At 43.0% G+C, this 15,604-nt stretch overlaps 2 protein-coding genes across 3 annotated transcripts in view; one reads left to right on the top strand and one right to left on the bottom strand.

Annotated features, from left to right (window-relative positions):
- Positions 1 to 1,952: 1,952 nt before the first annotated feature.
- Positions 1,953 to 4,523, top strand: LOC144720913 (eukaryotic translation initiation factor 1). The gene is made up of 4 exons (XM_078598069.1): positions 1,953 to 2,177; positions 3,296 to 3,459; positions 3,917 to 4,018; positions 4,167 to 4,523. Exons 1-4 carry the CDS (start codon positions 2,147 to 2,149, stop codon positions 4,209 to 4,211), a joined length of 342 nt encoding a protein of 113 aa, XP_078454195.1. The 5' UTR covers positions 1,953 to 2,146; the 3' UTR covers positions 4,212 to 4,523.
- A 4,307-nt stretch (positions 4,524 to 8,830) lies between these two features.
- The window catches only part of ANKH (ANKH inorganic pyrophosphate transport regulator), a 29,186-nt gene continuing 22,412 nt past the window's right edge, over positions 8,831 to 15,604 (bottom strand). For both annotated transcript variants that reach the window (XM_078598064.1, XM_078598063.1), the window contains exons 10-13: positions 14,870 to 14,999; positions 13,870 to 13,993; positions 13,132 to 13,231; positions 8,831 to 12,702 (exon numbers count right to left, since the gene is read on the bottom strand). In XM_078598064.1, the coding sequence (XP_078454190.1) occupies positions 12,589 to 12,702; positions 13,132 to 13,231; positions 13,870 to 13,993; positions 14,870 to 14,999 (468 nt within the window). In that variant the 3' untranslated portion in view covers positions 8,831 to 12,588. The remainder of the gene's footprint in view (positions 12,703 to 13,131; positions 13,232 to 13,869; positions 13,994 to 14,869; positions 15,000 to 15,604) is intronic.

The raw sequence follows: 15,604 nt of genomic DNA, 5'->3' as shown, positions 1-15,604 counted from the left end.
TTGTATTTTATTATTATTTATTTTTTACCTCAGTGACTTTACCGAACAAACCTAAGAGTATGAATCCTTGCAGTCACGAAAGCTTCAAATCTAGAATTAATATAGCAATATTCCAGTGCAAGGTTGGGGGGGGAGGGCACCTGATTTTCCGGGACAACAAATGTTGAAACAAACCAAAATTCTGGCTAGAAATCCCCAAGATTCAGAAGCCCAGTCCCTTGAAGCACCCCGAGTGGTGTATGTTGTTGTGAGTTTACAGCCACGGGTGCATGTGGCCTGGTGGAAAGGTGCAAGTTTAGGAATCTTCATGGCATTTAAAATGTTTTTCTGGCCAAATGTGAACATTACTGTATTCGGAACCCATGAATGGGCATTCTTCACTCACCCAAGTCATCATGTAATGGATTAAAATCCCATCTAGTAATTTAGCAGTGCCCAGTACATTGTGTGCAGTTTCTGTCGAACGTATTATACAGCGCTCTGTTAACGTGGATAAATAATCACATTAATGGCAGATGACGCACTAGGGTTACGCCTGTACAAGTCAGGCTGGCCAAAGGAATTTGAAGCGTCACACACAATGGTGCTTTCCCATGATCGATTGGTAGTTTTTTTTAAACACCGATTTTAGCCAATTGTTGGTGTTATTTTTGTTCAAAGCCCTATCAGAAAAATGTAGCATTCTGTATATATTTAAAACCATATTTAGGCTCGCATTAAGCTGCTTAAGGAGCTGATCCTAACTGAAACACATTTGGAAAGTGTCCTCTGAATGTCTCCCCAGTCCAAAATAAAAACCTGTCAGTGATAACCACTACAAACATCTCCTGTCCCCTACAACTACACCCCCACCTCCTTAAAAAATACAATTCCCTGCAGAGGTACCATCTGAATTCATCACTCCTCGTAATAATAGTATACATAAGAGACTGCCAAATGGAAACGTTTGATACGGCTAAACACCACAATTAATCAGCAGCTCAAGGGACCCTAGATTCGTCATAAAAAAACACCATCAAATATCAATTTGAATTTAGATACAAACATGCTATTAAAATTCACACATTGTTATCTTATGTATTTTCTGAATCTTTCTTCTTTCATCTGTCCCTTGTCTTAACATGTATCTGATGTCACGTTTGTCATCGGTATCTCTTACATTGTCTCAATTTCTCACATCTCACAAAATCTCTCTGCCTCTTGCCTCTGTTGTATCCTCACACATTTTTATATTGAAAAGGTAACGACCACAAAATATCTTTCTCTGCTCTATACATTCTCTTGCCATCTCACGAAGGAATTCATCAACAGAACGCCAATAAACGTGATCTATCTTGTCTCCAGATTTCACTCCACTGCTCCCAGGGATTGATGGCTCTGCTTGTCTGGGGAGGTGAGCTGTGTACACGGGGTGATGAGGATTCGTTTGACTCGTGGCCCCAACTTTCACACGCAGAAACGCAAATGTCCCCGGGTCCTGCCACGGGTTTTCAAGCGCCGTTGTTTACCGAATTCCATCTCCGCGACGTCACGGCGTTTCCGCCGAAAAGCCCAAAGTACATTGCCATGTCAGCATATATTATACAAATTAACATAATACATTCGATTTAAAGCTTTCGTGACTGCAGGGATTCAACTTCTTGATTCTTTCGGTAAAGTCACGTAGAAGGGAAATAATAAAATAATAATTTGTCTTCTTTTATTATTTTATTACTTCCCTTCGACGTGACTTTACCGAAAGAACCAAGAAGATAATACATTCGCTACAAACGTCCAGATTGCGCTAATTATCATAACACGCGTACGCGTTATGTTAATTACACACAATAGTTTCGCAGCACGCGCATACATTATGTTAATGCTACAGCGGCAACCGTCCGAATATATTATGTTAATTAGTGACGACACCGAAACGTGGAAGGGTTCCCATTGGCCAGGAGCCGCTTCCGGTCCCGCGGGTATAAAAGAACGAGAGCGGCACGGGGCGTCTCCGCATTCGCTGAGAAGGGTGAAGAGAAGAACGCCCCCCTCGCCTCCTCCATTGTCAAGCTCCGCGACAGCCAGCATCCCCCCGGACCCAGCAGCCGTCTCGCGATCAACGTTCTACGCTCTCCGTTTCCCGAAAAAGAAAACGTACATCTGTCGTATGTCCGCTTTCCAGAACCTCCAGTCTTTTGGTGAGTTTGACGGTCAAACGGTGTCGAGCGATGGAGGCGCCTTTGTCTTTTGTTGTCTTTTTTTTTGCGCATGTACGCCACGCGTCACGCAGGGCGCGGCTGTTGGCGGGGTTTATTCTCTTAAGTCGCGGCTATTGAATCTTGTATTAAAATACGTATTTGTGTTATTTGAAAAAAAAAAGTAATTTGACGACGACGAGTTTGTGGGGCGGTCGTAAAAATGTGGAAAAAAGACGAAAAAAATGGTCAAATCCGTTCTTTTGTTCGCCGGGCCTGGCGCTCGGTTCGCTCACAAAATGGCCTTCGTCTTCCCCCCCGCTTCTAAAATGTCCTCCCTTCCTGCCCGACTCGCCCTGCTGCTGCCCACACCGCCACCACCACGGCCACTAGGGGGCGCTACCCCACCCGGGTTGTGTCATGGGTGGTGACCACCAAGGGGGGTGGGAGGACGAAGCTGAGCAAGGCTGCGTTTTCTGCGAATTACGATAATAAAAATAGCCGTGTCGTTTTTAGTACGGCGTGACTCCCTCTGCCCTGTTGGTCTTTTGTCGTGTTTTTGTGCGCGCATTTAATGGGTGCTCGCAAGCAATTTACACCATTTTTTTTGTTTAACCTGGCCATTTTCTTTGTCTCCTGCTGACGCTTTTGTTAAAACAAAGCGGTGTTCTATTCGTTAACTCGTGTAGCCTGTTCGGTGATGTCTAATGCCAATCGACGGGGAAGGACGTGGCAACGGGTAATTACAATTTTATGATAATTTCATTTTTCCACTTGGGCAGAATGATTATGGGATGGTTGATTACACGATCTTTAAAACGGCACCATAGCCGTTGTAAGCTAATCTCTGGTTACCATCACCTGCGAGCTGGAAGGATCCATAAGACAACGTCAAATGTCAAGTCCTTGTTGCTATGGCGCGAACATGTGGTGGGCTATAAATATCCTTTGGAAAACATGGGGGGGGGAGAGGAGGAGGGGGTGTTTGTGAAGATCACGCCATGCCCACCCACCTCTTGGAACGGGGCCAGGATGACGAAAGTCCTGAGACACACGGGGGGGCCCTGTTCGTGCGTGACCTCGTGCGTGTCCGTGATTTTTCTTTTTGTTTCTCTGGCCAGACCCGTTTGCTGATGCAATCAAGGGTGAGTCGAGCCTCCCGGGGGGGACGGATGATTCAATTCATATAAGGATCCAGCAGAGGAACGGGCGGAAGACCCTGACCACCGTGCAAGGCATTGGCGACCAGTACGACAAGAAGAAACTGGTCAAGGCCTTCAAGAAGGCAAGTGATGGACACCGCCAACGAAACGGATCGGTGGTTTAGATATTTTTTTTTGGCCTCGAGATGGAACTTCTCGTTTGCAAGGGGTTGGCCCATTGGAATCTGGGTTTGATTTTCACTCTCCAATTCTCAAACGGTCATGACTGGAATGGGATTTGAATCAAAACGACCGTTAATGTCTACAAAATGTATGAATCTTTTGCTATCACGTTTTCAGATTTTAACAGAGTAGCATTTATGGACGCAATTAAAATCCTTAAACATTTAAATTTAATTATGCCGCAATAATATAGGGTGCCATAGCAACGGCTGGACGATTTCCAGACCTAAATGGGTCCAGTATTTGGACAGTTTCTACGTTAGAATATTGAAAAATTAGTTTGCCGTGATTTTATAAATCCTACATACATAATTTAATAATGCCCCCTAATGATTCGTGTGTGTGTGTGGTGTGCAGAAATTTGCCTGTAATGGTACAGTGATTGAGCACCCGGAGTACGGGGAGGTGATCCAGCTGCAGGGAGACCAGCGCAAGAACATCTGTCAATTCCTCGCAGAGGTATGAATGGACAAAGGCTGGGGGGGGTAGATGGGGGGAAATATCAATGCTGAATATTATATTTTTATGTTTTATTTATATTAATCGTTTGCCTTAAGGTTATACATTTTTTGCCGTTTTAATAATGTGCCGTCTGGATGTTTTTCAGATTGGAATTGCAAAGGAAGATCAGATCAAGGTGCATGGATTCTAAACATACCAAATGATTGTTGCTACCAGTGTGCGTTTGTGTTATTTTAAATTGGGCCCCCATAACAATGGCTCCTAACCTAGTGTGGGCAGCGAGATTATCTAGTGGAAATGATTGGAATACAAATGAGTGTCAAATTTACTACCGGAGGGAGATTTCTGTACGGTGGAAAGTGTAACCAACAGCGAAAATTGAAACGTGTTTCCAATGGAAATGACCCACTAGGTTGTTATACATATGCTGCTTTTTCTATTGTCTTGTCTTAATTTTTGAGTATGGCGTTTCGCACATTCAAATAAACGAGTCCGAAATGGAGAGTTTTGAATGCATCGTTTTTTTATGGAAGTTTACTTAAATGCTCAAGTGATTACATCTAGATGGAGATGGTTTCCAGCAAAGTACGTCCCTGGGCAAAGGCTTATGACGTCAGGCGGTAGTAAATAACATGGCATGTCCGCTAAGCTTCAACAGTGGAAGGCAAGAACTGTTTACCAGTGCTAATCCACATGCACTCTTTCCATTACACAGATAAACGTCACATGGGAATTAACTGACTGTCGTATTTGTGATTTTGTTTATAAAAAAATTGTTGCTTGTATCTTGATTGGCTCTTTTTAAATCCTTTATATTAAGTTCGCTTGCTTGCTTAGGACTGCAAATCTTTCGGTCGTTTTTTAACCCACTTCCCGTGATCCAATCGAGCTGACATTTTCCACACAGACTCGTTGTGCCAGACAATTATTGTTGGTGAAAAAAATTCCCAAAATTTTACACTTTTTAGGCAAATTTTTTTTATTTTACATTTATTCAAATAGAACGCATTCATGGCTTTGGCTGAACGTCAGAGTAAGAGCCCAGAGCGTAACCCCTCCACAGGCCGTGGCGGAGTAGCGCAGTTGGTAGCGCCCTCGCTTCCCATGCCAAAGGTCGCGGGATCGATCCCCGCGTCCTCCACAGGCGAATATATTTTTAAATCCTTTATATTAAGTTGGCTGCCACGCATATAAAGGATTTATAGTGAGAAACTTTGTTTTTACGGGTTATACTTATTAATACAGCGTGTTTTTTTGTATTTGCGTCCAAGTTCCATTTGAAAAGATGATCACTTGTGGCCCCTTGCGTTGATATTTTTTGAAGATTTCGGAATTTGTCATTTTTAGCAGCTTTGCAAACAATCCAAATACAGCCCACGAACATTTTAAGCCCAGTTATCGTTTTACGTGACCTAGTTAATGTCCAGCTGTGAAGACTTTGCTCTTTTGAGACTTTCGAGAGCAGTGCACGGACTGTTCTGGATGTTGCCCTTGGTAATTAGCACAATGAACCGGAACTTGTGTATTTAAAAAAGTCGCTAAACTGGATTGCACTGGCGTATGCAAGCGTTTGAAGTCAAGGCCGACTGAAGTACAGAATGTTATGTACTGTGGCCATGCTATAATGGTCCTACTCGTTCGATGAAGACGTTGCCACACCCACTTTATAACGCCAATGCCTATAGACTAGATATGTGTATCGCTACAAGAACGGCAAACAAGTCCCTGAAGACTTGTGCAGGGCTGAATGGATGATTTCATGAAGAAATGGTGCAGGGGACTGATGGACACAGCTGGCGAAGGTGAACATTATTTAGTCCGTAATTTGATGGCACAATTATTTTCATTGCCAACTTCAACGTGTTTTGAGGTCCCATCGCTATGCTGTCTTCTGATCCAAATTCTCATCGTGGTTCTTACCTCCAACTTGTCCTCGCTAGTTTAATGGTGTCCTGTGACTTTCCGCTAGATGGCATCGCTGGTCTCTAAGGCACGCGTTATTCAGAATTTATAAATGTTTTCATAAGCGGAATTAGCGCCTCTAGTGGCTTCATGCACCCAAAACTGGAATTAAAACGATGGATCTCACCATTAGATGCATGAATCAATTTGAATGAATATGGATTGTTACATGCTTGGCCAAAGTATTAGTACCGTATTCCACCTTGCTCATACAATCCATAAACGGCGTAGTGAGCATTTGAAATGCCAATCTGATAAAACCGGTTTACGGCCTATTGGGGAAAATCCGACCATGGGGTTTACTACATAAAGCACCATTTTGTTTGTAACCTTAATGGCTTTATTAATGTTACATTTCAAACGAGATTTTCATGTTGGCAAACTTTCACCCCATTATATTAATCGTGGTAATTGTATTGCTGCTACATTTCTTTTCATATTCTGGTTATCCCTTTAAAGAGATTATGGAATGAACTTTTACCTAGTGGCTTAGAAAAGTGTTCCCCCCGCCCCCCTACACCATCACCTGAAAGCGTTTCAGAGGTAGGTAGTGTTGTGATGTCTGCATTTGAGACATTTCATACGATTAATTGCACTTCGAGATCTGGACATTTCGTCTCGTGAAATGACGATACCACAATCGGTATAGAATTGTCGAAAACTACAAAAACGTAGATGTCAATGGTCCATCGCCTGATTATTTTTTAATCACAGCTAATTGGCGTATATTTAATTGGAAAGGAGCATTGAGAGGCCACCAGGTGACGCTGCTTCCATTTAGCACAGTACACTGTTAAGCTGTGGCATGTCCGCTGGGACGTGCCAACATTTTAGACTCCAGCAAATATCTTCTATTCAAAATATTAATATTGTAGATTGGGACATCCATGTTACTGTAAAATGCCACAAATACATCTTGTCACTGTATAATGTGCATTCAGTGCCTTAAGTGAAGTAATATCCTGTTGAGGGCCTCTCAAACTCCATCCATGGCACCAGTCAGTGCCCCACCGATTCAAATAGATAATTCCAAGATTAAGGATTACACAGCCGTTATTCCATCTCTTACTCTATGGCTGTGAAACTCGGACCACTTACTGGCGTCACACCAGAAGCTTTGAGAAGTTCCACCAAATCAATCTCAGAGCCATCTTGAAGATCAAATGACAAGAGCGTATCTCCTACGACGAAGTCCTTCGTCGTACTTCATGTACCAGCATAAGAGGTCATTATTGTACGCTCACAGCTCCCATGCCTGATAACACATTCCTGCGGAGGGAGCTGGTAGGAACGTTGGGTTGCTCGGTCAATGGCCAGGGTCAACGGCGGCGTGGTGTATTCCACAAATATGCCCGACTGAGGGCGGGCACAAGCCGGCGTGAGTATGTTAAACGTTGAGTTTTATAAGGGCAACACGGGGTGACCAGCCCCTCCCCACCCAGCCCCACCCCGCCCCACCCAGCCCCACCCAGCCCCTCCCCCACCCAGCCCCTCCCTGCACGACGGACACAATAATCCCCTGTGGGCTGGTGTAACCAGGAGGTTCCTACCAGTAAAACTCTTGCCCCCAAGCGTTCTTTCTCTTGCGAGCTTCAAGACGGCAAGCGACCAGTGGACATTTCCTGCTGTTCTACAAGTCTAAAAAACGAGGAACATTTGAGGCAGTGTGCACCCAAGGTGTTGTCCAGATATTGGAATGCCAGCCATGCCAAAGTAGAAAAACAGCAGCAGCCCCGGTCTCAACGACGACCTGCCAGACTGTGGTCGCGCCTGGCTTTCTAGGATCGGCTTCATCAGCCACTGCAGGCACCATCGATAATCTACATTCATCTACATATATATAAAAGGCAAACTTGTGATTATGTGTGTCTGTTCAAAATGTTTAACGTACTTCCCGACATGCAACAAACTTGAAATTTGCCATGTGGGTACTTTCCAGACTGTACACCATGCAAACATTATAAAAATAGACTTTTGTATATTTTGGGGGGGGGGGGGGGGCGCAATAATCCAGAGATTGTTTGCACGGCAAGTGAGCTGTGACGTCACATCTGTCACGTGACCCGCGCACGTGGAAGCGTAATGCATTGTAGTGTAGCGGTTACCTATGGACGTGCGCGCGTTTGTGTGTGGGGGGAGCGGTAGTGTGGTGGTTAGCGCGCTGCGCTATGAACCCGGCGACCCGAGTTCGATTCCTGCCCACGGCCACCACCGGTGACGATTATTTTAACCGGTCCTGGGCCTCCCTTAGGTCGATCAAACCTGAAACGACTAGCTGGTGTGGTGTGTGAACATCGCCACTGGGGAGACAAAGGCGGCCGGGCGTGGTGAATCCAAGTCCCGGGCGAAGCCGGGTAGTACAGCTCGTGATTATATAATTATCAAGAATTCTGGTGCATCAATAATGAGGCACGTGCAATATGTAATTACTCAAATTATTTAAACTGACAGACATGAAAAGGCAAACCTTGCTGTCATGTACAGGGTGGCCAAGATGTCTAGTGACCCCCTCCCCCCCATAATTGACCCCAAACATTGTTTTCCTTTCAATATTAATTTATGTTTTAAAATAAACCTTTAAAAATATAAAGTTTTCGAGAATGAAATGACGGTCACAGGACATCTGGACCACACTACATGCTGCAGAGCCTCTGCACACAGGTGGAATGCAACAAAATGCAAACGACACTGCAAACATGAACAGAATGTGATACTGTACATGTTTGCAGAGTAATACTGCAGTGTCATCCTAAATTATGTAATAATTTAAATTATGTAATACTGCTCAGCATAGATAATGAAGTCTACTTTCAACTGAAATTCGATAAGCCTTGATAACACACAAAAGACACGTCAGCTTTTTTAATTTACTCGAAATACAAATCACGTCAATAATGTATCGGTTATCGGTCCATCAGTTATATTTGTATAAATAACACCGAATAAATTACCCGCAAGGAGAACATATTACATTTGTTCTTATGTACAGTACTGTAACAAAGGCATCAGTATTACATTAAAATAATGCGAACAATAAGATTAAAACAATGTAGTGCACTTCTAGATTTTTTTTTCAAGCACAAATACCAGAGATGCACTTGTCTCAGCATCAAACATCAGGCATACAAAAGCCTAAACGCATGAAGCCCAAGATGTAATAGACATGTTTAAATATAATCGATGGATATTACTGTGGGAACAAAAAATGCGATTGGCCTTGTATGCTCAACGACCGTGCCAACTTGCTCAACAGATGGCTCTTCTTGAGCATGCTCTACCCCAAAAAAATACACATCGTCCTACTTGTCAAATGCTGATGGTTTGGGCCGCATTATCAGAGGGGCTTTAAGGGCTGTATCCCAGGGCCTGGGATAATGAAGGGCTCCCAAAATCTGTATTTCTTTACAATGTCTGAAATAATACTATCTCTCGATTTAAAGCTTTCGTGACTGCAGGGATTCATCTTCTTGGTTCTTTCGGTAAAGTCACGTAGAAGGGAAATAATAAAAATAAAACATAATAAAATACAATTTTCACGACGTTTCGGCCCCAACGCAAGCCGCCGTCCTCAGGTGAAGAACAGGGCTGTTGGAAAGACAGCATCCGAATGAACGTAATTAAATTTTTATTATTTTATTATTTCCCTTCTACGTGACTTTACCGAAAGAACCAAGAAGATAATACTATCTCCATGATATAACCTGACAGGAAAATAAGTAATTAATTCCACAGGATCACGACGTGTATTCCTACCAGTTACAGTATGTTCTGAAATACAAGGGTATTTTTTTTATGCGGCCACACAATTCGCATATCAAATGTAAAAATACTAAAATAACCAAGGTCATAACAATTGAGTGTATGACATCAAAAACATGGCTGGTGATAAAAGAGTAAGGAGAATACATTGAATATATCCGAAGCTGCAACAGCTTCAGGCCTCCCTCAAAATAAATCTGGCCCTGATAATGGTGATGCTCGTTGTTGTGAACTAAAATCTGGTTAGAATTTCTGTTAAATCCCCATCTCAAAACTGCATTCCAAGCCATAAGTTACACCTCAATCACATCTAAGTTTCTCGGGATTTAGCTCTTGTGCAATTGAGAACCTTAGATGACAGTTTGATGTGGAGGCTTTATACTGTGCAAAGCAAATACCTTTAAATTAAAGTGCAACAATGTTGAAAACAACGAATCCCATTTTCATTTCCTTCTCATTACCATCAAACAACCGATTGTAGACCTAAAACAAACTTTCTCAACACAAGTGAACCGTTTCTCGATGTTGCATTCATGTGCATTCAACTTTAGATTACATTCTGTATTATTTAGTATTTTACATTTTAATATACAGTAACCACTCCAGCAACAAGCACACATACACACACTCTCCATGACCTTTTTTGCTGTTGGCTTGAGTGATTTTAAACTATATTTCTTATTTTTTCATTAAATTCAGAATTTTTCTGGATTTAAAACAAAAAAGGGCGCATGGACATTATACTTAAAAAAATACTGATAAACTTAAGAACTAACCGAGTGAAAATGCACATATGGAGTGATCTGAGTTCAGTTGCTAGACAATGTGCAGGGCCAGTTTCATATAGGGCATTTGTGCCATTTTGAGTGCCAATTCAACTGGGATAGAGCCATTCATATACAAATGATTTATTTTCCCAAAAAACTATCACAGATGGATACACAGCAATAGCAGTAAAGCTAAGAGCTCACTCCCACACCAACGACAACAAAGTTACTGCATGACTCAAGCAGTGGCAAAATATTGCATAAAAGTAACATCTGCACATGTCCTATATTGTAATTAAAATACTGCTGAAAAAGCCACCGCACATTTTGGCTAAAAGATTATAACTGAATGCAGATATAAGCTATTGTGTATTAATTAAATACATGGAAACAAGTGCCATGTAAAACCATCCTGATGGGCAAAGAGAACTTCAGCACAGATAGAAGACGAAACAAAGGTGGGCGATGTAGAAACAAAGCAAATAACTGCTTGTTCCCAAGCTGAAACTGGTGTTTGGGGAGACATTTTGGTTTAACTTTTGAACTGCATCACTCCAAAAGCAAATATTTGTTTCTGGACATGGTGACAAGCAAATAAACTTAAATACCTATCACTTTCTGCAAATTTCACATGCAGATGGCGACCGGACAAAATCGAGGATTACCCAACACTCTTACAAACCTGAACATGTCACCCTATAACCATGCTTGTAGAGAGAGGGGTAGGCTAGGGGGGGTTGGGAGTATGTGGAGAATTTGCCCTGGGCCTCAGAAATCAATTGTATTTGGCCTGAAAAACGTTTCGGTGGCCATGCTTATATAATGCAGCACTGTGACCTTAACTGTCAATCAGCGCCTTTGTTCTGAAAACAGAAAAAACTGCAAAGCATTCATTAATCTCTCATTTGCTGCAAAATTCTCTCCATGGCACTAGGGCAAAATGGAAGGCCCCTTCCCCACACAAGCAAATTGCATAGCTACACGGGAAGCTCTCCGCCTACATATGCAATGGTGTGAAGCTGTAAACTACGCCTATGGAATGTTGCATGTGGAATGCAAACTCGCGTACCCATGTACATGGTAGGCTGACAAATTTTAAACGGTTTAAGCGCATACCGATTTCCAAAGCAAAAAACGTCCAAAAATACACGTTTTTGTTATATATAAAGCTTTCAAATGGTTAGTTTTGAAAATTGGTTTGCAGCAATGGTAAAACACATTGGCAGCCTGCCACTTAAAGCGGTAGGGTTGGCAAATATGGTCACGTAGACTTTTCACGTGGTCAGAGAGCATCGGGAGCTCTTTAAATCCTCTTTATCCAACAAAAGTTAAATTCTTTCTTCAGATGCATTTTGGGGACGCTGTCGCTTATATACCTATGAATCTGAAAGATGTGCCCTCTTCCCACCCCTACCAAGTACTGTGTAGTTTCCGTTGTCATGTTCCTCAATATGACGGCTTTAAACCGATGGTGAAATAAATCAATTCAACTCCATGGCATGGGGAATTGCACCAGCAGACAATTTAAATATGGTTCTACATTTTTGATGTCCAATTTGTCTGCTTCAATTTGTCATGGTCCTCTGCAAAAGTACTTTCATTCTCACAACCTTCATTCCCACAATTGACGGTCTACATTTGTTGTAATCGGCCAATCTCAGATCAAAGCAACCAAATGTATTCAACACGTTAACATATTTGACTATTATCTCTGGAGCCATTGCATGAGTTCAACATAAATCTATAATAGTTCAATGACTGCTAGTATTTAAACTGTGTATTTCTGGTCCATGGAAAATACTTGAATGTAACTCCAATAAATAACGCAATTTTCACTGTCAGGTCTTGGTTGTGTCTCCGAAAGAGTTTTACAAAGCACACACAAGGTCCAGCAGCACATAGAGCAGTCTCTCTGTAGTAGTTGTGTGGCATGCGCCATGACCTTTATGCTACAGCGGAAATCTCGGGGGATGGGGGTCAGGTGACGGAGGGTAGCGGGCACTGGCACTGGGGGTAAGAGCAGAGGAGTGACTATGGACCGGCCCGTCAGGTGATTTCCCAGTGTCAGCAAGACCGGGGCTACAGGTAGTCGTCCTCACTCGTTTCGGACTCGTCCGTCATGACCACGGTCTCAGATATCGCATCGCCTTCGCCGTCGCCCATGCTCTCTCCATCTATCAGTGCTTCATGTCTCTGTTCAACAAACAAAGGCATCAATTGGCTCATGCACGAAACACATTTTACACATGCATTGATTACATACACATTCATCTCAGATTATTCAAAATCTTGTGACAAAACCCCATAGTCTGGAACTTGATTCTGTCTAGCCAGTCATGTTATTGACTCTCTGATCCTGTTCAATTTCAGGCTCAAGACCTTGCTTTCTCCTGTCTATGACTACCACGTTCCCTCTATAAAACAAATGTTCCTACTGTTTCTGTACAGTGTCTTGCGATAAGGCTGCATTTTGATGCTAAATATAAATTTCACGTACTCTATTGCACATGTTTAGTGCCTACACGCTCATATTCTTAACCTCGGCATAATCAAGTGTTTTTAATTCCTCAATGACGTTTATTCCTACACTTTTGTAAGCAAGATACAAGTTTTATTTATAACCTCTTTCCTGAAGACGTAGCACGAAGCGAGAGCCACCATGGCAGCCTCCCCGAGGAAACCAGCGAGGAGGGAACCCACACCTAACGGGGCTCCGTGCACCCTGCAATAGCACAGCACGCACGCCATAATCATCAGCATCCTCACGAGCAGCATCAGCAGCAGCAGCAGCAATATAATTTCCATATGGTCCGTACTCGGGTTGACAATGACCTCTCACATCACTGCCACTATTGCCTCCATTTCTAGGCAAGATATGAAAAAGTATGTTTATGTGCAGTTAATATTTTGCATCACTTTCACTGTTCTTCCCAACCCCTCCCACCAGTAACTGCATACACGTTGTGGGCCAGTGTACATTCAAGTTCAAGTTCATTTATTAGGTATAGCCCTGTGAGCCATTCGGCTCTTGAATCGGGTGCAACTGCAACAAGCAAAAAACCAAAACATGAACAAAAAACATCTTAAAGTGAATATGTGACTAAGTGCAAACAGAAAATCCAAGAAAAGACAGCAAAATATTGCAGAAAAAAGCCACCGTACACCAACGCTGTGTGCAAAAATCCCAGTGGGATGCAAGTCAAACAACAACAACAACAACCACAAGACAACTTAGACGAAGGCCATCAGTCTAACTCTGTACTATGAGCCAATACTTGCTTAAAAAAGGCTTTGTAAATAGGCGTGAAGATTGCACCCCTGTCCTATGACACCAGGAAGGGACCATTGTGAATACCACACCCGAGGTAGGGCAGCAACAGGAGGCTTGTGATGAGGAGGATCATGCGAAGAATGGAGCTGGGTGCCAGCACCCGCGTCTGCTTCAGAGTCATGAGCCAGCCCGTGAGGTGCGCCCTCACCGTCACTGCCGCAAGAAGCACACACCGCCACTCAGGGTGACGTGAACGACGACTTACGGATAAAGACACCAAGAGACAAATAGACGAAGAGCCAGATGAGCAACGTTGTAATTTACCATGCTGTCTGGTGTTCATGTTCTAAGGCGACCATGTCACCGCTACATGGATGTGCATGTATTTCCTTGGGGCCAATGGTAAGTAGCGTGCAGTGTATATATATTTTTAAAAATAAATTTGCTCATGCTCTCAGACTTCATGTGCTGACTGAAAAGCTGATGTTTCACCTATTCCCTTACTCCTCCTCCCCCCGCGGCCAAAAGCATGTCGAGAGCAATAACACAACAAGATTAGTTACAGGTGGGTGAAATGGCCTCAGGGAAGTGTCACATAACTCATGGTAAATGTTTGATAGTAAACCTGTTGTGATAATACAGCACGAAGGGAACATTCAGTTCTGAAGTTTGTTTTTAAATGTCGTATAAATTTGTCACTGATGAGCATGTCCATGGCCAAAATCATGCATCGTGAAATGCAACTCCAACTCCTATGCATCGATACATCTAATATAGCACACTATTGCATTAAGCTAGACATGCCAGTATTTGAATAAAAATGTTTAAAACCACAGCCAGGGTTAATACAAGTTGATACAAAGTACATTGAAACTTTCCGGCGGCACATTTAAATTTTATACACTCGGCACATCACATCCATCACACCTCTCGCTTTGACTGTGGCCACTAGCCACGTGCCACCTACTCCAGGTCACCAGCAAACATTGGAAAACATTCCGTGAGAATTTAAGAGCTCTGAATACGAATCTGTTGAAAGGGTTGTTAGACAACCACTTGCCAGAGAGCTTGAGCTACTGGAAATATTACCTGGGAACGGAAAAAAGGAGAATATCCTGAGAGGAATGATGCAGCTGTTGGCGAAGGCGTCGTCTACCCCAATGAAGGTGACCAGGATCCCATCGGGGAGACCCGGGCTCCAGAAGAGCACCATGCACAGCTGTGTACATTTCACAGCACACACGTGGCAACAAGATCTCTACAATGACACGCACACACCAGCGTCTATTCAATGTTTACCTTTCCATTTGTGCAAGTTCATCATTGTTGGGCAAATTCACGATTGATGATAGCATCCATGGACACAAATGAAATACTGGCTTGGTAAGCCGGTATTTTATATGCCTAACATCGTTTAAAAGCATAGTCAGGGTCGGAGTGCAGTGGGATTCATTTTCTGCATTAATGTGGGGGATTAATTGGTCACTGAATATTTTAGGGGTTGCCTGCAGACGATAGTAGACATCTGACTAGTAGCCACAACCATATATAGGACGTGGGTATACTGGACACGGTGCGTAAGGTGAGGAAATATTTTCAAGATCACAGACCCAGACAGATCCGGTATAAATTAAGCCCTGATTATAGTCAACTTCACATGTTTCTTGCCAGCGCAGGGGTTGGTGAACTGTGTTATGAACCCCAGTCATGCCTAACATCAGTCGTGAGTGACATCTGAAACAGCACTGGGTTACCACTTTACCAACCAACACTGACCAGAAAGGTGAAGTATGGTCAAATAACCCTCATGACCGACATAGTGTG

The sequence above is a fragment of the Lampetra planeri genome, chromosome 10, assembly GCF_965212315.1.
Source record: "Lampetra planeri chromosome 10, kcLamPlan1.2.h2, whole genome shotgun sequence".
NCBI lineage: Eukaryota > Metazoa > Chordata > Hyperoartia > Petromyzontiformes > Petromyzontidae > Lampetra > Lampetra planeri.
Note: the sequence above shows the minus strand (reverse complement) of the source record. Positions and strands in the feature narration are given on the sequence as shown.